At 43.7% G+C, this 24,399-nt stretch overlaps 1 protein-coding gene across 4 annotated transcripts in view; it reads right to left on the reverse strand.

The window, feature by feature from the left end:
• wnt5b (wingless-type MMTV integration site family, member 5b) overlaps positions 1 to 24,399 on the reverse strand; it is a 140,859-nt gene that overhangs the window by 11,273 nt on the left and 105,187 nt on the right. For all 4 annotated transcript variants that reach the window (XM_070900520.1, XM_070900519.1, XM_070900518.1 and 1 more), the window contains exons 2-4: positions 19,759 to 19,907; positions 18,665 to 18,912; positions 14,714 to 15,006 (exon numbers count right to left, since the gene is read on the reverse strand). In XM_070900520.1, coding sequence (XP_070756621.1) covers positions 14,714 to 15,006; positions 18,665 to 18,912; positions 19,759 to 19,838 — 621 coding nt within the window. In that variant the 5' untranslated portion in view covers positions 19,839 to 19,907. The remainder of the gene's footprint in view (positions 1 to 14,713; positions 15,007 to 18,664; positions 18,913 to 19,758; positions 19,908 to 24,399) is intronic.

Genomic DNA, 24,399 nt, shown 5'->3' on the forward strand with positions numbered 1-24,399 from the left:
TCCCCTTTACTGATCTAATATCACTGTTAAACACCCCATAAAAAGATAAGCCTTGTTGAAATAGGTCTAAATGGGGTTTTAACGGTGTATTAACTGTAGAACAACTGTCTGGCCTCAAAGAACTCATTTTATATTTGTGGAATGTCAAATTTCTCCATTATGATAAAAATTACTCTATTTTTAAAAATAATGAAAACTATTTAAAGTTTGTTTATGATATTTCAGCTTCTATCTTAACTCCATGTGTTTTTCCCTATCTTTTAATCCATTCTCTGTAAAAAAAATTTAAGTGAAAGGATAATCAGTGCTTTTTATTTCCGTTTTTTCTTTCCTGGTTTGCTGTCTGTGAGAATTCTTCAATGTGATCGGTTGCTTAGACAGCTTCATGGCATTACTGCAAATGTCAGCTGGAGAGCCCTTTTTGACAGCACTATAATCAAATTAATCTAAAGTTTTTGCCACGGAGATCGCAAGATCTCTATGGGCAGCTTTTTTCGAGGTCAGCGGCCATCGCCGTCGATTTGCTGCAAACTGTAAATTCCCAGCCATTATTTCAGATTTCCAGCATCTGTAGTATTTTGCTTTTGTGTTAAAAGAGACCACCTGAGTTCATAAGGAACAAAAGAGTGAAGGAATATCACACAGAGTGCGTTTTAATAAAGTTGAACTATATAACCTATACAAGGAAGCAAATAAGAGAAACATAAGAAACAAAGGGCACCTATGGGAAGTTAAAACAAAAGGGGACAAACTAACAAATTAAGTTTTAAAGAAGACACTAGTGATAAGTAAGATGGATGGCATACGGTGTGTTTGTTGGCATCATCATAGGTAGTCCCTCGGAATCGAGGAAGACTTGCTTCCACTCTTAAAAATGAGTCCTTCGGTGGCTGAGCAGTCCAATACGAGAACCATAGTCCCTGACACAGGTGGGGCAGATAGTTGTTGAGGGAAAGGGTGGGTGGGACTGGTTTGCCGCACACTCTTTCCGCTGCCTGCGCTTGATTTCTGTATGCTCTCTGTCATGTATCTTACATTATTATATATAACTGTATCCTAACATGCTATACATGACTGTAATAAGATATGACCCGTAACCACCAGCATACCTTACCACCAGGGGTGCACTTGCAAGAGACAGGTATATAAGGACAGGACTCAGGCAAGTGCAGCATTTCAGAGCTGTGAAATAAAGTTGCAGGTCCAGAGTGACCTTGACTTCACTACATGCCTCGTGTGAATCTGTACTGAGGGGACAGGACTTTACAGTAGCGACAAGTTACGGGATTACAGAATCCACAGAATGGCGAACAACGGATCATATGAAAAGTACAATGCGGGAGACAATTGGGAGGACTTTATAGAAAGGCTCCAGCAAAGCTTTGTAACCAAAGACTGGTTAGGCAACGATAAGGCAGACAAGAGAAGAGCCCATCTCTTGACCAGCTGTGGCTCGAAAACATACGCTTTAATGAAGGATCTGTTGGCACCCGAGAAACCAGCAAACAAGTCGTTTGAAGAATTGAGCACACTGGTAAGAGACCACCTGAAGCCAGCAAGCAGCCTACACATGGCCAGACACAGGTTCTACAACTACAGACGCTGTGTGGGCCAGAACATACCCGACTTCGTGGCGGAACTTCGGAGGTTGGCTAGTTTATGTGAGTTCTCCGATGAACTGAGGAAAGAAATGCTGAGAGACTTTTTCATTGAAGGAATAGGCCACGCAGGCATATTCCGAAAGCTCATAGAGACCAAGAACCTGACCTTAGAGGCAGCAGCACTGGTTGCACAGACATTCTTGGTAGGGGAAGAAGAAACAAGGTTGATTTACAATGCAGGTACGACAACTAACGAAATATCGGAACAAGAAGTTCAAAGCACTAAACAAGCTGCTACCCCCACACACAGACAAAACTGGGAGAACAGGTTCTCGACAGCATGCAGAAGCCATCAAGGGCCACAGGAACGGCCGTTCACACCTCATCAACCCATAATGCGAGCAATCAACTACAAACTGAGAGAAGCTCAAGAGAGATCAGCCAGACGCAGCTCATTCTTTGGGAACACTTTGAACAATGGAACAGGTCTGTGCTGGAGGTGTGGGGTTGGGCACTCGTCAAGGGGATGTCGATTTCAGCAGGCTGTTTGCAGAAATTGTGAAAATACAGGGCACTTGGCCTGCATGTGCAAAAAAACGGCAGCTCGGCTGGTATACGAATCGGATGGGTCGGAAAGCGAACCAGAAGATGGTGGGGACAGTACCCGGGACACCGATGTACAGCGGGTCAACACGATCAATGGCCGCTGCTCCTACAACAGGACGCCTCCTATAATGATGAGGGTCCTACTCAACGGGATATCTGTCAACATGGAGCTGGATACGGGAGTGAGTCAATCTCTCATGGGCGCTCAACAATTTGAACAACTGTGGCCGCATAAAATAGACAGACCAAAACTCACAAGGGTCGACACCAAACTAAGGACCTATACCAAAGAAATCGTACCAGTCCTCGGCAGCGCCATGCTCTCTGTCACACACAAAGGGACAGTGAACCGACTTCCCCTGTGAATTGTCCCCGGAGACCCCCCAGCACTGCTGGGGAGAAGCTGGCTGGCAAAACTAAACTGGAAATGGGATGATGTCCATGCCATGTCATTAGAGGAATGGACCTCCTGCTCAACAGTTATAAAGCGATTTGAACATCTCTTTCAGCCAGGTGTGGGCACTTTCAAAGGGGCCAAAGCCAAAATCTACATCACACAGGATGCTAGACCGGTCCATCACAAGGCCAGAGCTGTACCCTATGTGATGAGAGAAAAGATTGAACACGAACTAGACAGGCTTCTGCGGGAAGGCATTATATCACCTGTGGAATTTAGCGACTGGGCAAGTCCCATCGTCCCAGTCATGAAGCCTGATGGATCCGTACGAATCTGTGGGGACTACAAATCTACCATAAACAGAGTCTCCCTGCAGGACCAGTACCCGTTGCCCAGAGCGGAGGACTTATCTGCCACATTGGCTGGAGGTAAACTTTTCTCAAAATTAGACCTCACATCTGCGTATATGACGCAAGAATTGACCGAGGAATCCAAGCTACTCACCACCATCAACACACATCGAGGCCTTTTCATGTACAATCGATGCCCATTCGGCATCAGGTCGGCAGCTGCCATATTCCAGCGCAACATGGAGAGTCTGCTCAAGTCCATCCCGGGGACGGTTGTATTTCAAGACGACAGACTTATCACACCGATTCCCATCACCGTAATTTGGAGGAAGTACTAAAGCGGTTGGATCGGGTAGGCCTACGAGTCAAGAAATCCAAGTGCATGTTTCTCGCACCCGAGGTTGAATTTTTAGGCAGAAAGATTGCCGCTGATGGAATCCGCCCAACAGAGTCCAAAACAGGAGCAATTCGCCTAGCACCCAGGCCCGGAATGTCTCAGAACTGCGAGCCTTTCTCGGGCTACTCAATTACTTTGGGAACTTTATGCAGAACTTAAGCACACTGCTGGAGCCTCTCCACATGCTACTCAGGAAGGGGTGTGATTGGTTTTGGAGGGTCGCCCAAGAACGCATCTTCAATAAGACACGCAACCTTCTGTGTTCCAACAGTGTTTTGACTTTCTTTGATCCAGGTAAAAAGCTAGTTCTCGCATGCGATGCGTCAGCGTATGGGGTTGGGTGCGTTTTGCAACATGTCAATAGTGCGGGCAAATTACAACCCATAGCTTATGCCTCCAGGTCACTTTCGCGGGCGGAGTGCGGGTACGGAATGGTCGAGAAGGAGGCGCTCGCGTGCGTGTACGGTGTCAAAAAGATGCACCAATACCTTTTCGGGGCCAAGTTCGCGTTAGAAACTGACCACAAGCCCCTCACGTCCCTCCTATCCGAGAGCAAGGCAATAAACGCCAACGCCTCGGCACGAATTCAACGGTGGGCACTCATGCTGGCGTCCTACGACTATACCATAAGGCACAGACCAGGCATAGACAACTGTGCCGACGCGCTCAGCAGGTTACCCCTGGCGACCACGGAAGGGTCTGACGAACAGGACTGTGAGATAGTCATGGCAATCAAATGCCTTTGAGTCCACAGGTTCGCCCATGACGGCTCGCCAAATCAGAGCCTGGACGGCCAGCGACCCCACGTAATCCTTCGTAAAAAGATGTGTCCTAACCGGTGACTGGGCAGAGGCTCGCGATGCCTGCCCCGAGGAATTAAAACCCTTTCACAGGCGCGTGCATGAGCTATCACTATAAGCATACTGCCTGATGTGGGGCAGCCGAGTAGTCATGCCTCTGCGAGGCAGAGAGGCATTTGTCCGGGAGCTCCACCGCGAGCACCCGAGGATCGTTCTCATGAAGGCCATAGCCAGATCCCACGTCTGGTGGCCTGGTATTGATGCGGACTTGGAGCTCTGCGTCCGAAGGTGCACCATTTGTGCCCAACTCAGCAATGCCCCCAGGGAGGCTCCACTGAGCCCCTGGCCTACCAAACCGTGGTCGCGGGTGCACGTAGACTATGCGGGCCCATTCATGGGCAAAATGTTCCTCGTAGTTGTAGATGCATTTTCAAAGTGGATCGAATGCACCATTTTAAACTCGAGCACAACCTCCACCACTGTGGAGAGCCTTGCAACCATGTTTGCAACGCACGGAATCCCTGACATATTGGTCAGTGACAATGGCCCGTGCTTCACCAGCGCAGAATTCCAAGACTTTATAATTGACCACGGCATAAATCACGTCAGGACGGCACCGTTCAAGCCGACCTCCAACGGCCAGGCGGAGAGAGCAGTGCAAATCATTAAACAAGGCATGCTTAAAATCCAAGGTCCCTCGCTGCAGGGTCGCCTGTCGCGACTGCTGCTGGCATACAGATCTCGCCGGCACTCATTGACTGGGATCCCACCCGCGCAACTGTTGATGAAAAGGACTTTAAAAACAAGGCTCTCATTAATCCTCCCAGACATGCACGAAATCATTGAGGCAAAGCGCCGTAAGCTGACTGAGTACCATGACAGAAATTCGAGGGGGAGATGGAATGAGATAGGGGACAAAGTGTTTGCACTAAACTATGGCAGGGGTCCCAAATGGCTTGCAGGGACAGTAACGGGCAAGGAAGGAAACAGGCTACTGGTAGTACAAATGGACATGGCAAAACCTGCCGGAGACATGTAGACCAAGTCAAAAGCAGATTTAACAACAACACTGCGGAACCAGAGGCAGACTACAATGTGGAACTCGCACCACACCTGGTGGACAGACAGAGGGAACAACCTGAGGAAAGGGCAATCCCAACAGACAGCCCAGGCGAGTCAACAACAATCACACCAATCGAAACAGACAGCCCAGGCAAGATACCAGCAACCACACCCAAAGAAAAACAGACACCAAGGCAAACAACTGAACCACAACTCAAGACACTCCACGCGAGAGCGTAGACCACCTGAGAGACTGAAGCTATAAAGACAATAAGACCTTGGGGGAGGGTGATGTCATGCATCTTACATTATTATATATAACTGTATCCTAACATGCTACACTGTAATAAGATATGACCTGTAACCACCAGCATACCTTACCACCAGGGGTGCACTTGCAAGAGACAGGTATATAAGGACAGGTCTCAGGCAAGTGCAGCATTCCAGAGCTGTGAAATAAAGGTGCAGGTCCAGAGTGACCTTGACTTCACTACATGTCTCGTGTGAATCTGTACTGAGGGGACAGGACTTTACACTCTCAGCGACAAGACTCGAGGTGCTCGGCGCCCTCCCGGATGCACTTCCTCCACTTAGGGCGGTCTTTGGCCAAGGACTCCCAGCTGTCAGTTGGATGTTGCACTTTTGCAGGGAGGCTTTCAGGGTGTCCTTGTAACGTTTCCTCTGTCCGCCTTTGGCTCGTTTGCTGTGAAGGAGTTCCGAGTAGAGCGCTTGCTTTGGGGGTCTCGTGTCTGGCATGCGAACGATGTAGGATGTTTATAAAGGAGAAATCCAGATTTAACAGAAGGGTAAAGCAATGCGATAATTGTCAAGTGCTCAATAAAATAAAAGAAAAGCATTGGAGGGGAGTTTTAAAAACTTGCAAGGGCAGAAAAAAGTGAGGGAATTTTGTGGACAAATGAATAGTATTAAACATAGTAATTGAATCATCACAGGTCAGTGATATGGGCAGGCTAACTCTTGAACTTACGAACGCACTACCAGAGAGCAGAGCTGGTGATGAGCACAATCAGGAACAGAGTTGCCATGAAATAGATACAAGTACTGAGGGAGGCCAAGGAAGTGGGGATAAAGCATAGATTAAGTTTCGTAAAAGTAATAAGAAAGACTATGAAGCTATCAAAAAGATTATATTAACAGACCCTGTCCGAGGAACAAGGTGTCAGAGGAACTGGCAGCTAGAAAAAACAGGTTTACAGCTTGGATTGAAACATAGGCCCGATATTTACAGGGAGCGAGGGCAACTTTCAACGGCCACGAAATACGGAAAAGGCGAAGGTCCTGCCGAATTTAATGGCAAGACCTCATTTGAATATTTGTATTCAGTTTCCTGCCCAGCAGCTGACCAGATCGAGAGGCGGGCTGGCTGCCATGCGGGAATGACTGATGCTCAAGACTGCAGCCGGGGGCCGGAGAGGAGGGAGAGATCACAGAAGAAGAGATCGCAGAGGGAAAGCGATTGCAGAGGAAATATCACTGGGGAGAGATCATGGAGAGATCGCAGGGGATCTGAAGTTCTCGGGGAGGGATTCGGCCAATTGTGGGGCGGATGGCGGGGGGGCGGGCGGGGGCGGGGGGGGGGAGGGGGAGAAAGACAAATCGCTGCAGTTTAGCATTTCTGTTCCTCGAGGTACACAGGCAGTGCTGGAAAAGCACTTGCCTGCTGGATCCGGCAGTTCTCATCTCCCTTTAGCTGCCAGGTTTCCCAAGCCCTGGGAAACCAGACCCGCAGCCATTAAATCCAAATAGCTGCTAAAATCTGAGGCACCCAGCTTCATTGACATATTATAATTATTGGCCCGCCTCTCAATGAGCAGGTGTGGCAAGTTGGTTTTGGATTTCCCATTTCATAAAATTTAACGCCCCCTGGGCGGATAAAAATTCCCCTATAGTTTGCCAGTCACAGAGGTCGTAATCATTGGGAATTCTCTGGTCAGGAAAAGTAAATAGCCATGTGTATCATAAGAATACTACCTTTAGGTGTTGGCCTTTACTTAGTGGTAGCACTCTCGCCTCTGAGTCAGGAGGTCGTGGGTTCAAGCCCCACTCCAGAGACTTGAGCACAGAATATAAGTTGACACTTCTTTAAATGAGACTTTAAATTAATCCCATCTGCCTGCTCAGGTGGACGTAAAATATCGTACGGCACTATTCAAAGAGGAACAGAGGAATTCTCCAAGTAACATTTATCCCTCAATCAATATCACTAAAACAGACTATCTGGTCATTTTTTTTATGCTGTCTGTCAGACATTGTTGTGCGCAAATTGGCTGCTGCATTGCCAAACATTACAACAGTGACTACACTTCAAATGTAACTCATTGACTATGAAGCACTTTGGGATGTCGATGTAAATGCAAGTTCCTTCTGATAGGATGCTCAGTTGTCAATCCAGATTCAGACCTGAAAAGAAGAAAAATTAGAAAGGATAATGTAATGGACAGGAAAGGACAAGTTGGTGGCAGTTCACATAAGTTTAAAAGACATGGGGAGAAATAATATAGGGTTCTTAACAGTCACAAATATAAGGATTGCCTCTCGACTCAAACATAGAGGTTGCAAAGCAATGTTCTGCAGTATATTTCTGGTGTTTCAGAAAGGAAAGGAGCTCACCAAGAAATTTGAGGATGTAAATGAAAGGCTGGTAACACAGTGTGAAAAATCAATGCTACTTTCATAAATAATTGGAAATACTTACAGAACAAAAAGGACTGGTACAGGAGAGATGGGCTGCACCTAAACCAAATAGGTACAAAGTGACTTGCTAAGAACATTGAGGCAACAATCAAAAATCCTTTAAACTAGGTAAGTGGAGGGAGAGGGAAGAAAAATTGATTCCAGATGAGATGGATCGCAGGGTAGAAGGTAATTAATGGGTGGATATAGACAACGATACACAGAGAGGCATGCATGAACTGGAGACCAGTAATAGGCAGACACTGGGGAACATGAAAGGAGGTAAAAGCATGAATGCTGGAAGCATTATAAATAAGATGCTGCAACTGGAGGCTGTGGTGGCAATAGGGAACTACAATATTGTGGAAATAACAGAAACATGGTTAAATCCAGAAGATGGAAATTAATTTAAGGATGTAGGGTGTTCAGAAAAAAAGAGAGCGGGCAGAAAAGGAGGTGGCATAGCCCTGTACGTCAGGCATACCTGGGTAGTAAATGAAATGTCTGTGTAGGGGGACAAACTACCAAATGAATCCCTCTGGTTAGATATCTCAAATACCAAGTAAAATCCAAGCTACACAACTCCAGGAGGACGACAATTTGCTCTATGAAGAGGATATGCGAGAACAGGAAAGTTATTTTCATGGAAGACTTTAATTCACCAATACTTGTTATTGACCCAGACTAAATACTGGAAATAGAAGTCATAGCACCCCTGGGGGATAATAACCACAAAATGATCACCTCAGAATTATTTAGGAGCCAGAAAGACCTAAGAGCAGGAGTCCAGTATATAACTTTGAAAGGGCTAAATTCAAAGAAATTAGGGAACAACTGAGCACAGTTAATCTAGTGGTTATGGTAATGGACTAGGTTATGGGTTCAAATCCACCATGGCAAGTTGTGAAACTGAATTCAATAATTTTAGACATTTGTGGACTGGCACCAGAATATAACCATAAAAGCTGCTAGATTGCTGTAAAAATCTAACTGGTTCAATGATGTCCTTTAGGCAAGGGAACGAACCTGCCATTCCTACCTAGACTAGCCTACATATGACTCCAGTCCCACAGCACATGATTGACTGTTAATGCCCTCAGAGCAACTAGGGATCGGAAATAAATATAGCTTTTCTAGTGTCGTCCACATCCCAAGAATAAAAAAATACAAAAGCAAATGGATTGGGTGCTCAGCAACACTTCAATGGAGGACTGGTGGAACACCTTAAATGGAATAATGCCGAGCATGCAAGATAATTACATTCCTAAAACTAGCAGGCTCAGATAAACAAACATGCCCCGCAATAGATTAACAAACAAATTAAATGTGAAATAAAGAAGAAAAACAACCTCTATAAATCCTCCAGAGTGAAAGGGCAAAGGTTCACCAGATAAATAAAAGGGTGATCAGAAGAGAAAAGGTGAATCTGGAAAACAGTACAATAGCTAAAGACAACTGTAAAATATTATTTTAATATAATAACAGTAAGAGGGCCATCAGAGAAGAGGTTAAAACCCTAAGTTTATTTCTGGATCTACTAAATGGACTGCCTCATCTGTAACAGTTTTGTGATCTTTTGATGTTCACTCTGCACAAAACATCTGAAAGAATAAGATATTACTGCCTCCTATTGACTGCTATAAATATGGCACTAATGAGATTCTCTTCTTTGACAGAATTGTATCTGAAATTACTATTGACTCACTTTAAAAAATAATGTATTCCTTCTACATGATAAAAGCAGGGACCCACCATGTACACCACAGGATAAATTGTGTGGAGACATTTCACTGGTGTTTCATCTTTGTTATGGTGTTGTTATTATTTCAGAAAATGTGTTTTTAAACATTCTTGCAGGGGAGTTTATTTAGAGATTAAAGTGTTCATTTTACTTCCAGGTGCATATTAAACTTTTTTTAACATTAACAATGGAAAACTTTTGTTTTTGAGCTTTATCTAGACTATTTGTTTCTTCTTAAGGTACATTTTTAACTAAATTTTATAGTTTCTAATGTATTCTGAATCAGTTTCTTCTCAGCTGGATATTTGCAAAAGTGTACTTCAGATGCTTGGACAGATCGTTTATATTGAAGCCTTGTGGGTTTCACGTACAATTGGACGTAATCACAGAATACAATCCACGTAACACTGGTAAATTATTGGCCATAATTAGAAACAGAAAGAATAGTAGACTTTAACCCAAATAATCAAATAAAAATCCTATAATCCCATGCAGTCATCATTATTAATGGCCCCAAATATACAAAACCTAGGCAAACGATTTCCCTCCTATCTGTTATTTCCAAGCTCCATGACTCCTGCTCTTGTGTAATTCTTCCTTCCTCCAAAAGCAAAAACAATACCATCCATGCCTTCACAAAGACGGCGAGACAGTCAAGAAGAAAACAACAATACAGTCTCTGTCTTCTGGTTTGCAGTGAAGCCAGCTCTGTGTATGCATAGCCTTCCATGACCCGGAAGGAAAGCACAAACAGTTGCTCATTGCTGAGAGGGCCTTGTGAAGCTGACTGGCTGGAACCAAGGAACAGAAATTTAAAAACAAACAGCTAACTTTTCATAGCACTGAGTGAAATTAGGATTTATATTTTTCAATATTATCAAGTCAGCCACTAAAACAAGAAAATCTCTGCTTATGTTCAGGATCTGACTGTCCGGAAAAAAGGCTCCATTTTATGTGGTCACAGAAGTTTGATTAAAGAAGTCAGGCTCTTCTGATCAGTTTCTTACCAATCCATCTTGCTCATTCGAGTATGGGAAGTTCTTAACTCTTTTGAGAATTTGATATCTACTTGGGCGCTATTATTTAGTATAAAGGGGAGCAAAAATGCAGTGGAAAGGCATTGTTAATCTGTACAGATGCCATAACATTTTGCATGTATCAAACACACAGTTCGAATATATAAATTAGTTCAGTGATATCTTTAGACTTATTTAAGTTATTGGTACCAATAAACTATAGGAAAATCATGTAAGCAAATATTATAGCAAAATAGTGATGATTTTATAGAGGTATATAAAATATAAAGGGAATGACAAAGGTAAATCTATAATATTACTTTTATATATGCAAGTTCTTTCTTATTACAGACAGAATTGGCACATTGGGCCCAAGTTTCCACATGATTCGCGCCTGATTTTTAGGAGCAACTGGTGGAGAACGGACTATTTTAGAAATCGCAATTCTCCACATTTTTTTTTCTGCAGTTCTAGTCAGGTAGAACAGTTCTAGTTTAGAACAGAATATTTTCTTCAAAAGGGGGCGTGTCCGGCCACTGACGCCTGATTTGAAAGTTTCCATAGTGAAAATGTACTCCAAACTAAAGTAGAATGGAGCCAGTGAAGATTTTTGTAGAACTGAAAAAACCTGTTCTACATATTAAAAAATCAGGCGCAGGTTACAAATTAGGCGTCCAGAACGAGGTGGGGGGGGGAGGGGGGGGGAAGGGAACTCATTAAATTCGACAATAAATCCTTATTTATACTTCTACAAATATTATACAAATAAATCCAACCTGAATAAACATTTATAAGCCAAGAAAAGATTAAATAAACCATCTTCCTACCTGTGTGAAAGTGCTTCAGCCAGGGAGAATTCTGCAGCCGTTCGTGCCGCTGAGCGGGAGGGGGAGAGAGAGAGAGAGAGAGAGGGAGGGAGAGAGAGAGGGAGGGAGAGAGAGAGAGGGGGGGGAGGGAGGGAGAGAGAGGGGGGGGGAGGGAGGGAGAGAGAGGGGAGGGAGGGAGAGAGAGGGGGGGAGAGGGGGGGGAAGGAGGGGGGGGGAGAGAGAGAGAGAGGGGAGGGGGGGAGAGAGAGAGAGGGGAGGGGGGGAGAGAGAGAGAGGGGAGGGGGGGGAGAGAGAGAGAGGGGAGGGGGGGAGAGAGGGAGGGGGAGAGAGAGAGGGAGGGGGAGAGAGAGAGGTAGGGAGAGAGAAGGAGGGAGGGAGAGAGAGGGAGGGAGGGAGGGGGAGGGAGAAGAGGGGAGGGAGGGAGAGAGAGGGGGGGGGAGAGAGTGAGGGGAGGGAGGGGGAGGGAGGGGGAGGGAGGGGGAGAGAGAGAGGGAGGGGGAGAGAGAGAGGGAGGGAGAGGGAGGGAAGGAAAGAAGAGGGGAGGGAGGGAGAGAGAGGGGGGGAGGGAGAGAGAGAGGGGGGGGAGAGAGAGAGAGAGGGGGAGAGAGAGAGCGGGGGGGGAGAGAGAGAGAGCGGGGGGGAGAGAGAGAGCGGGGGGGGGAAGAGAGCTGGGTGGGGGAAACAGGAGCGCGGGTCGGATCAGTTGGGGGGGGAGCGGGTGTCGGGTCTCGGGGGGGAGCGGGTGTCGGGTCGGGGCGGGGGGGGGGGTGAGGGGGGGGGAGTGGGTGTCTGGTCGGCGGGGGGGGGGGGAGCGGGTGTCGGGTCGGCGGGGGGGTGCAGGGAGCGAGTGTCGGGTCTGGTCAGGGGGGGAGCAGGAGCTGGCCATGGGAGGAGCCTCATTCACGCAGCCCCAGTGAGGCCATTCAGTCAGGGCTAGGGGCTGCGTGCTTCGGGCCCCTCCCACACAGTTCGGCGCCTGGAGCTACTGCACTTGCGTGCCGATTGTAGCGCGCATGTGCAGAGGTCCCGGCACTGTTTTCAGCGCCGGGACCTGGCTCCGCCCCCCCCCACAGCTCGTGCTGGCTGCGCCGAGGGCTAGAGGACCTGTAAATAGGTGGAGAATACCGAGGATTTTTTTAGGCGCCATTTTAGGCGCAAAAAACGGGCGCCCAGCTCGGAGGGGCGCCCGTTTTTTTTCTTGTGGAAACTTGGGCCCATTACTTCTAAATTTATCTTTTACTAGCTTGCATCTATGTCCCAGCTTTTTGCCTAAAATCCCATTTGGTCATTTCTGTCCAATCTTGAATTCCCAAATGCACTCTGCATTAAAGGATTCAGAACCTGACATGAGGAGAACATCACCAGACTAGGACAATTAGTTTGCAAGTCTAAGATCCTGTCCTGCCAGCATCAAAAAGACAAATTTCACCAGTCAGACCTGTTCTAGTGAATCCAAACCAAATACAGGTACTTCCTTTAGGACTCAATAATACACCAGCAGCTAAACTACACTTCCTTAGCTGTAAGATACCCATAAATGTATCTCTGCCCTATGCGCCACACTCAACTCAAATCAATATACTCCACAGAAAGCCAAAAGCCTGCCAATGAGAATTAAGCCACTAAATAATAGAAGTAGTATGAAGGGAAGTGTGGACACAACAGGGTAGATTTTCATTTTTGACCACCTGAGCATTAAGTGCTGCCTAAAAGGAAAATCTAGTGGGGAGGATCCCACGCTGCCACAGAATGTGGAAAATGAATCTGAATGGTAGGAAGTTCAGGCAGGTTCTGTTCGAGGTGTGCGATCTTTCCTGCCAGGTTTTACTTTCTGCACTCGACCCAGGTGGTGCTGAATGTCTAGTAAAGGCAAAAATTTATACCATCAACTACATGCAATACAAATTCAGGATTATCAGCTCTAACTGTACTCCAAGTGTACCTCATCCCACATATTCCATTGATTCTAATCCTGTCTGAGTGACAACAAGTGCAGGAGAGGCAGCAGTCAGACTGGTATTCTTCTGCACACCCTTGGCCCTGCTCCCAAATCCAGTCATTGTGGACAGTACTTCAAGATGCCACGAAGATCATACCCAGCCTATATCTCCACAACTAGCACAACTTTCACTGGGCAATAAAATGGTTCCATTAATAAATAAAGAAAACCTCTGTAGGGTATATGGCACTCATGATGTTTGGCATCCACCTAAGGCTGAAAAGCTACCAAGTTGTCAGAACTCCTGTCCCTGTAAAAGTACATGCAAAGTAATGCCATGGTGCACTCTACAGAGGGAGGAACGGGTTGATCTGAGAAGAAAGGTGGGAGAATACCAACACCTGGTCCAACCATCACAATAATAGTGACTCAGCCCAGCGACAACCCCGGAGAAAGTGCACCTCTACCTGCACACTCCCACCACACTGTTACATCAATAAACACACTGATTCGATAATTACCTAATAAATGCCCCAATGTATGTAATCACAATGTGAAGTTATGATTTTTTTAATGCATTACATTAGGTTTTGGAATACAATATTCAAACCTTATGCAACATCCAACATATTTACTTTCAGATAGGCTGGACACCAATACATAATAATAAGCAGTATATGATAATCATGTTTTAGTATAAAATATAAAATCTCCTTCAGAGAGAAAGGTGGATAAAAAGTTAAGTTGATAAATAAATATATATGTAGATATAGGAAAAACAAACATTGCATTTGCTTATAGGTTGGTAGCAGTTCACATCCAGGTGAAACTTTAATCTGCCTTAAAAAATTTCTAAACAGATAAGAATCTTGTATAAAAATGAAATCCTCTGATAAATCTGCATCTTCTGGTAGATAAAATAGTAAAACTTACAAGATCACTGTGTCAAAGTGAAAACAAATAAAACTATCCAGAATTCCATATCATAATAGGCAAAAATGCAATATTACAAAATGAGAAGACGGGAAATGTGTGGTGAGTGATAGATAGATAAGTAAATAGATAGATAGATGCATAGATAAAGATAGGTAAGAAGGTGGATAAGAAACAGCTGGGCAGAACTGAGGCCAAACAAATAATAAGAAAATATCAAAATCGACAGATAAAAGGGCAGGCAGATGGAGAGGCAGATAAAAGTTTTGGGAAACCACTGTAGATGGAAAATGTATTCATGCTCAGAAATGATGAGTAAATGATAAAACTCATCTCAGTCCATTTCTTACCCTCCTGCCAGCTTCATTGTTCTGCAGATTCATTAGTGTCCTGGCATGATCCTCCGAGCCTTTGGGGTAATTTTTCTCCCTCTCCCTGGCATCCACAAATTCTTTGGCAAACCTGTAGCCATATTCTGCGTTGTCCCCACAGCCTCCCCACAGCCAGTCCCGGGGAAGGTCTTTGGGTCTGGCAGCACGACTGCACCCACAGGTTGAGAGTTCCCCTTCACGGCATGCACGACTTATTGCATTCACAACACCAGCTGCTGAGATAGAATATGTGAAGGCAGTCTCCCGGCTCCCTGAAATAGGACAAAACAAGGTATGGTCAATATAGGCGTAGCAGCAGCATTTATACATATAACTATGTAGAGTAACTGTTTGTATTTCCGCATCAGATTCTCTGGCTTCAAACAAAGGATAAAGAGGTCTGACAGTTTACATTAATACTTTTCTTGTATTTTCCCTGTACAACTTATATGTTGCTTCTCAGTCTCGTTATCGATACTATTTTTCCCTCCTCTCTCTTAAAAGCAATTAGATATGTTGGTATACAGTCCCATGGATGTCAGCAGTTGTCCAACACCTTATAGAAGTGCATTTTTATCCACATGTGATTCTAGACACTGAATACCAACAAGTTATTGAAACTTGGTAGGCATCCATGACTTTACCTGACTTCTACAAATGCACACTTTCCAGTGGGAGTGACTGGATAGTGATCAGGAGAGGCAGTGAAATGTTTTCTCTTCTCGGTATACAGACTTCAATTGCACTGTCCTTGCTCAGACCAGCAAATTCAGCACAAAGGATCAAGCACAGTTCAGTATCATCAAAGGAGCCATCTACATTCTTTTTAGGTTTTCAGAAATACGTAGATATCAGAATGTATACTTATATACTGGTAGTTGCTGGTGGATAGTCCAGAGCATCAGTTCTGATGTTTTCCATGGTTCCACTATAGCCTAAATGCGACAGCAAATTCACTGGGTCAATATAAACAATGTCTGACACAAAAATACTGATATGGAAAGGGACAAAGCCTTACAGATATAATATCTGTATACTATTTTATAAAACTTGCATAAGATGCAAGAAAGTCTCCATTATTTACATTAGAAGATCTGTTTGGCATACCTCCCATATTTGAGATATAAGCACTTTATTATTTTTTACCTCTCTAAAACCTTCCTTTATTTTCTCAGTTGTTTTCACAGTTATAAAAGATATCCCCCTTTAATTTTCAAGCTAGATTTATAGCCCTTGCTACCTATATTGCCATCCTTGGTATAATGCTGCGCTGGTGTTTCCTACTGTTGAGTCTCCAATGACCAACAACTTGAAACTGTTCAGCTGGATGTAAAAGATCCCATGCCTTATTTGAAGAAGAGCAAGACATTCTAATGTTGTCTGCCAACTATTATTCCTCAATCAATACCTCCAAGAACAGATAAACATCATTCATCTCATAGCTGTCTGGGGCCTTGCTGCCATGTTTGTATCCAAAACAACAGTGACTACATTTCAAAAATGTATTAGCTGTGAAGCACTTTGGGACTCCTGCTATATAAATGCAAATTTCTTTCTATTGTTAAGTCTGTTTGATTAAAGTAGAGAATTCTGACAAATGATCAATCCCCTAAAATATACTTAATTATAGTACTAAAAGGGTAAACAATATAAATAAAAAGAGATTATATAAAAGATTTAAATAAATGGCTAATGCATTTGAGGGTCAGTTCTAAAAATGTCAAAAGTAATCAATAAGCAATAAGGTTTAATAGGGGCAGTCACTAAATGGTTAATGACATTCACAAAAAGGAGCAGAGTCCAGTACTGAAAGTTTAAAATAAATTAACAAATAGTCCAGCACAGGGATCGGGATTTTTATTCTCATGTTTGATAGCACCTCCCAAACCCACAACCTCGACCACCGAGAAGTACAAAGGCAGCAGGCACGTGGGCACATGCTGCATTTATATTATATAGCGCCTTTCACAACCACCGGACATCTCAAAGCACTTTACAGCCAATGAAGTGCTTTTGGAGTGTATTCACTGTTGTAATGTACTCCCACAATGCTGTTAGGGAGGAAGTTCCAGGATTTTGACCCAGCTACTATGAAGGAACAGCAATATATTTCCAAGTCAGGATGTGTGTGAGTGACTTGGAGGGGAACTTGCAGGTGATGCTGTGCCCACGTGCCTGCTGCCTTTGTCCTTCTCGGTGGTGGAGGTTGTGGGTTTGGGAGGTGCTGTCACACATGAGAATAAAAATCCCGATCCCTGTGCTGGACTATTTGTTTCTTTCTTACCTTCACCATATGGACTACAGCGGTTGAAGAAGGAGGCTCACCACCACCTTCTCAAGGGCAATTGGCAATGGGCAATAAATGCTGGCCTTGCTATCGATGCCCACATCCCGGGAATGATTAAAAAAATGTTTAAGTTTAGGGTGAGAGGAAGCTGAGACATCGCTTGGTCTGATACGCAAAATTCTGTACATTTAGAAATGTTTAAACTAAACCGTAATCTTCAAGTCTGAAAACATTCCGATTGTAATGCAAAAATGAACTATATTACGTGCTGTCAATTTACTTCACAAACCCCAGGAAAGAGGAGGGAGGAAAGACAGACAATTGTCAAACTCAGAATGAACTCTCACCGGGTTGGCTACAAATATTTGAATGCATCCAAATAGGATGGAAATAATGCAACAGTTGGATGGGATGGTCCTGCTATGCTTATATTAAGGAGCTGGAATGCTAATCTGATCCCGGTGAATTGGTTCTGGTTTCCCCATCGTTGAACTGTAACAAGTCTTTGTGTTTCCAAGAATAAACTGATATGAACCAGGATGTGCCAGAGTAACCCCAAGAGATCAGAAATAAAAACAATAGCATTCGCCACTGTTCCCGGACAAAACCTACAAGTCCATACTTATATAAAAAGTGCTTAAAGAAACATTTTACTCACTTCTACTTCAAGCGACTATTGAAACTCAATCTGCGAATGAAACTGTGATCCTTCAATATCATGTAAACGTCATATTAAGCCGTAACCAATATATTTTTAAGTAACTGAATTGTAAAAGTGAACATCTTATTTAAACACATTTGCATCTATTTTTCCTATAAAGATCAAATCTAGCTGGCGAGACGCAGGTGTATAGAAGTTTCCGTTCATCTGCCACCAATCTAATAGAACCTAAATCCATCTAATAGTTTTGGAGGGTGCTATCAATGGTAACTTCTAATTCTATAATTGTAAACCATTGAGGAAGGTGAACAAAAACGTGAACCAGTTACCGGCCTCAACCTCCACAATAGTGTGCACTGTGCAGGTGCACAGATCTGGCTCTCCTTTAAGCTAACTGTGGCCAAAGGATTCAGTAAAGCCAGCGAGAAGAACACCAAACGGACTTGGGTACAACACCGTCAGCCGTCACTTGTTTAATGAATGAGTTTTCCTGACAAGACAAACATCTGAAAAAGCACATTACATAAACAAAAGCAACCAACCTTTCCAAGATACCCCACTCCCCGGCAAAAAGAGAGAAAAACGATTTAAAGAATGGGAAAATCCTGGAACTCTGGCCAAGTTGTCCAATCCATCTGCTCTGCATATGGAGTTCAGCTCCATTCTCTCCCAGCCCTCTGACTCCGACACCTCCATTTATTGTACTGTGTGTCGGAAACATCAATCCAGGCCCGGATTTCTCGAGCCGCTGTCACTGGATAATTGAATTTCAAAAAGGCAGGGACAATGCACCGAGGCGACACCTTACTCTAACCCTAAGCAACAAGGACTAATGACTCGCTGGGTCGCACTTTCCAGAGAAAAGGGTTCGGCTGCACTTTTGTTGAAAGGGGACGAACAAAACGGATCTAACACTTGCGTGCTAAACTTTTGTTTCATTGAAGCATTTTTTTTTGTTATGTACCGAAGTGGAAAGTCTCACCTATCTGCATTACCCTTCCAAACACGGAGGTGTTATCCACGGTGCTGCAGTTCCATCGCCTCTGTCTGAACTGGTACTGGCATTCCTTGATGCCCGTCTTTGCCCCCTCTCCAATATAAACCATATGATCCTGGTACAACTGGCACAGTTTCCTCTGGCCCTGCGACAGGCCGTTCAGTTGACTGCAGAGAGGTTGGGCGCCTATAATATACATCTCAGGCCGCTGAATGGGGTTCATAGCCAACGACCTAAAGTAGGTTAAAAAAAAAACACACAGGTAATTAGGGAACTTGGAGAAGCGGGGCATATCTGTTTCGATTTTCCTTGAATGTTGCTGTATTTACCGAAACGACTATTTGTTAGCCCTGATTTTTTTTTAAAACAGTTAGAAGCGGAATGCAGTTAACTCTGCAACATTAAGAACATGCCCTTGACTCCAGTAATTGCCTGGAACTGTGTATATTGGAGTATTCCGCTTGTCATGAGCATGTCAATGTCATTTTATTTTCAAGAAGCCATTAGGAAACCATCCAATATATCCCACCCTTTTAACGAACCTTCTGAAATAAAACATTTTTCCAGATATACCGTACCACTAAACTACCAACATATTAATGCAAACCCTCTCATCGTGTAAGTTACATTGGAGAAGCATGTATATTTAAACAGGTCTAATTATTGTGAGAGAAACTGTATGTGTGTCGGTCTCTGTGTGAGGGAGAGGGAGAATACACAAGTTTTTTTTTAAGGAGTCAAAAGGCCTCAGACATCAGTGTATCTACCAGCGTGCGTTAAATTGCCCTTTCAACACAAATAGGCTATTATACAGCCTAAGTACACACAACTGAAATTAAAAATTATAGTTATTATACAGTCTCCTGAAGTTTGATTACAATGTTGAATTCCGAATCATTGTTTAATCATGCATTCTCCACCAGAAGTCCATTATTACAGCTGAGTCGCATAATATGTACCAAAACTTAGCACTGATGTGTACTGCTACCCTACAGCGAAGTTCCGCACCATTCTGAATCGAGAGTGGAGTCCCCCTCACTTGACAGTAAGTTAAAAGTGCAAAACGTTTCGGCACTTACCACCAAGAGTTTGCCTGAACCAAGCACTGGGAACAGCTGGAGAGCAAAGCGGCAGCCAACAAAACGTGAAGCCCAGTCATGGTGAGCCTGGCCGGGGTGAAGCCTGCATGGAGCGCTCCCCGCGCCAGCAATCGCACTGCCACAGTCCTCTGTAAATACAAGGCAAAGGCAATCAGCCCAGCTCTCCCACCAGTCCGACAGCACCTCGACACCACCGTTTCTTTGCGATTCTATTCTTACTCTATTCTGTTGAACTATCGAGTTATGGTCCTTGTTTTACGATCCCAAGCTGAAGTATCTGAGGTCCGATTGAATCCTAACGATTCTCTCATTAAAGACAAGAGTTTTTATGAGGGTCCATCTCCCCGCTCCGATTGGCCAGAGGCTGTCACACTAAACAAGGAAAGCTTTTTTTAAGCTTGGCATATGAAAGTAAGTTTACACATTGAAGCCAAAGAGAAACTTGTCGAAAGGGACGAAAACTGGAATATAACTATGTTCAGGTCTGGGTGGGAGGGAGAGGGCGAGGCTCCAGCAACAGCAGCCAACAACACCACAGCACTCCTTCCGAGCAGGTCTCGACCACTAGTGTTAACCAAACACCAAATGGATACAGATTGTGGGCTGTACAAACACGATATCCTGGGGTTGGAGGATGATACACCAGCATACCACAGCTAGTCCAAGAAAAGCGCCTTCCCATCTGTTCAACCGTTCAACAAGAAATTTGGCGTCAATAAATTTCTGGGCTATCTAACGAATTGTTTAATACCTGCATGGTTTAAGGCGTAAATATAAAAGGTCTGGCACATGGGTCATATTTTTAAAACTTCTTAAAACAATATTTATTGCGCGCCATGCATAAGGTTATTAGCATTATAATCAAACCGATCACCAGATCTCAGACTCAAATGTTACATATGAGACTGCAGTCACAACATCTGTATTTCATTAGACAACAATACACGAAAATAAAAAATAAAATATATGGATGGAGCCTTTTTAATGGTTGGGGGAGGGGAGATGGTTGCTTTCCAAGGAGCTGAACAGCATCAATGATGAAACGCGGCTTGCCGAACTTGAATTTACTGTAAAGTACTCCGAAAGGAGTTGTACGCGTCTGTTTGGGAGAGGGTGCTGAAATGATCAAAGTGCCGACTGCAGAGTCTCCTCAATACCATTGTATTATTATGCAGCGACGTTTCGGAAATAGCCTGGCGTCTCCTACCACCAACCCGCAACACTCACATCCCCCTTCAAACAGCTCCTTGCGTGTAGTCATTTTTCTCTCTCCTCTCCTGTAAAACGGAACGTGCAAAAATCTCCATGATATAATCATAACCCGATATATAGATAAAAGGACTTCTAGCATGCTCTGATTTTTCGTGACAGCCGGAGAGAAAGGATACTGCAGCGCAGACAAAACTTTATTGCAAGGAATATATAGACAAGACTGTCGTTTCCGGTAGTATGTGTTCTCCCTTTTGCAAAGTCGAACCGTGACACAAGAGTGCCGTTTCTGCTAAACCTGGCGAGTGATAACTGGACACCAATGCTACAGTAACGACCAGTAACAGGAACAGTGCCAATACCTATTTCTTAAGGCTTCATTTACACGATGCCTAAACCGGAACGAGAAGTGGGAAGCAGAGACAACATTCAGCAGCTCTCACGAACTGGAGTTTGCTGGCTGTCTCACCTGCAGACTACACGTACAGCCATCCAGAGCCTCGCCGTCCAGACCTCCACCTGGATAGCAGATGTTTGACCTCAAAGCCAAAAATAGTACGAACGCCAGCCTTTCAGTGACCCAGAAAGAAAAAGCGATCCAAATTCCTCAAACAGATTCTTTCTTTCAGTGTTCACATTTAACATTAGCAGGACCAGACGTCATGCGGATTGCTTGGAATATTATTATGTCAGTCTGGTTTAATTAAGTAAAAACTTAGCATTTAAAGTGCTGCCTCTTACAAAGAACACATTATTGTTGCGCAGCGCAAGATCCAAAAGTTTTACTTGAGAAAAAAACAAGCAAACAAAAATTCAAACTATAACATGACCTGTTGGCGCCATTCCCATTTAGATCCACGCTGCTCAAATTCAGATTCTAACCAGATGAATTAATTTTAAAATCCTCCTAATTGAATTGTACTCACTTAATTCAAATGTTTTAAATGAAAACAGCATTGATTTCCTGCATTAGCTTTAATAATTTAGTCTTGTCTGTAATATCTCGGGTGTCATTTGTATTACCTCGAATAATTATATATAAATACACTTTAAATGATTCAGTAATGTCATTGATTCTAATGCTTTGTCATCACGTCCCTTGAAAGCATCACACATAAAGTATAATTGCACACAACAAAATATTTGTAGATCAGAACCAATGACCATATTATCTTCCCATATTGATATCCCGATGGACAGTGTATATATTCCTGACCTTCGCAATACTATATGTACAGGCAATTGAACAGAAAATAATCTGGTTCACATTGTGTAGATTAGCAGTGTCTCCCTCAGGATTATATTGTGGCTCCAATAAAGCATAACAGAATAATGAATGTAAATAGAATAACAACGAGAGGTGATATGTCCCCTTAACTTTTTCCATTCCTGCTATTACTGAGGTAACAGTGAGATTTGCCTATAATGCTCTGATAGCTCTTAAATGCATATTCAACTTATGTATTAAGAACCGCGATGGGGATCTGTTACAAGTGGTTCTCGAAACGGTTTTACCTTAAATGCATCTCAAAATCCTTGTGGTGATTTAGCCACTGGTAAGCATGTTTATTCGCACAACCTGTCGGTATTTTAATAGATATGGGCTGATGGAAGCTCGATGGCAATCAGAATATTTATAAACTATATATTGGATCTGGTCGCATTCCTGGGCCGCAACAATGACATAAATCGCAACTAATGCCACGAGGTGGCGCATTGATCATCAAATTCAACGTGTCTCTGCCAAACGGAAGAGTGGGAACTCGGGGAGAAATCGGAATGAGCAGCTAGTCTTAAAAGATGTTGCATCATTGAATCCGACAGTGGCTGACAACAAATACTACGTTAACGAGAAGGGTGAATGTTACATCGTTTCTATTTCTCGAAATGTTGCTGACCTTTACTTTATTATATTTGTTTTATTTCATTTTTGTATTACTTGTACTGTTTTCTGTTATACCGAAAACCTACTCAAACGTTATTATAAAGAATCGTTTTATGACTCTTTATAACTCTACCGACTCCCACTCAGTGACATCATCCACAGACATGGGCTCAGTTTTCACATGTATGCTGATTAACTCCCATCTACCGCTCCGTCACCTGGCAAGCCCGGGACCACCTCTGTGCTGTCAGACTTCCTGTCTAACACCAAGTCACAAGTGAGTCACAGTTTCCTCCAGCTAAATATCTGAAGTCTGAATCCAGTTTTTATCCCCATCATGAACTCTGCTCCCTTGCCACAGATTCCAACCCCCTTCCCTGGCCATTTCCTTAGGCTGAACCAAACCAACAAAACTTTGATGTTCTGTTCAATCAACTCAGAGCTGGGTCTCAATTCTCACATCCTGTCCATCACCACAACTGCCACAACGGCCCCCTTCCACCCGTTGCCGCCACTGCAACTGTTATCCATGCTTTTACCATCTCTAGCTTGTTTTGATGCTTCCTGGGGACCATCAAAAGTCAAATCAGAAAATCACAGTGCAAAATGTGGGCAGAGATTTAGTCCTCCACATAATGTTACAATAGAAAGGATTTATTTGATGGCTCTAGGACTAAATCTATTTGGCTTGAGATGAGGAACAGAGGAGGAGCCATTATATTGGTGGGAGGTTTTTTTTTATAGAGCTCCAAACATTAAGGAGATAAATGAGCAAATGTGTTGTCAAATTTCAACAGTGTGTAATAAAAATAGAGTAGTCATATTAGAAAACTTTACTTACCCTAATGTAGACCGGAAAAAACACCGTGCTAAGGGTAGGGAAGGAGAAGAATTTCTGATATGTGCACAGGTGAACTTTCTCGATCAATATGTCTCCAGTCCAACAAGGAAGGAAGCCATGTTGGATCTGGTTCTGGGAAATTAAGTAGGTCATCTAGCGAACAGTGACCACAACATAATTTGGTTTAAAGTAATTATGGAAAGAGACTAGAAAATACTGAAGGTAAAAATACTCAACTGGGAAAGTGATTTAAGAAGGGACCTAGTAGACAGATTTTTGAATGATAAGGGAGTCAAGGGTTGTGGGGAGCAGGCAGGGAAGTGGAATTGAGGCCAAGATCAGATCAGTCATGATCTTATGAATGGCGGAGCAGGCTCGGGGGGCCAAATGGCCTACTCCTGCTCCTATTTCTTATGTTCTTATATTCCTATGTACAGATAGATTGGAAAAGGTGATTGGAGGGTAAAGCAGTAACAGAGCAATTGAAGGCATTCAGAGAAGATATAGTTCAGGTACAAACTAGACATATTCTTTTGAAGGGAAATGACACAGCTTCCAAAGCTATTGCGCCCTGGATGAGAAAGGAAATAAAAGTTAAAATAAAACAGAAAGAGGAGTCTTAAAACAAATTACAGGAGCAAGATTCAGTTAATAACCAAGAAGAGTATGGAAAGTATAGGAGGGA

The sequence above is a fragment of the Pristiophorus japonicus genome, chromosome 15, assembly GCF_044704955.1.
Source record: "Pristiophorus japonicus isolate sPriJap1 chromosome 15, sPriJap1.hap1, whole genome shotgun sequence".
NCBI classification, from domain to species: Eukaryota; Metazoa; Chordata; class Chondrichthyes; family Pristiophoridae; genus Pristiophorus; species Pristiophorus japonicus.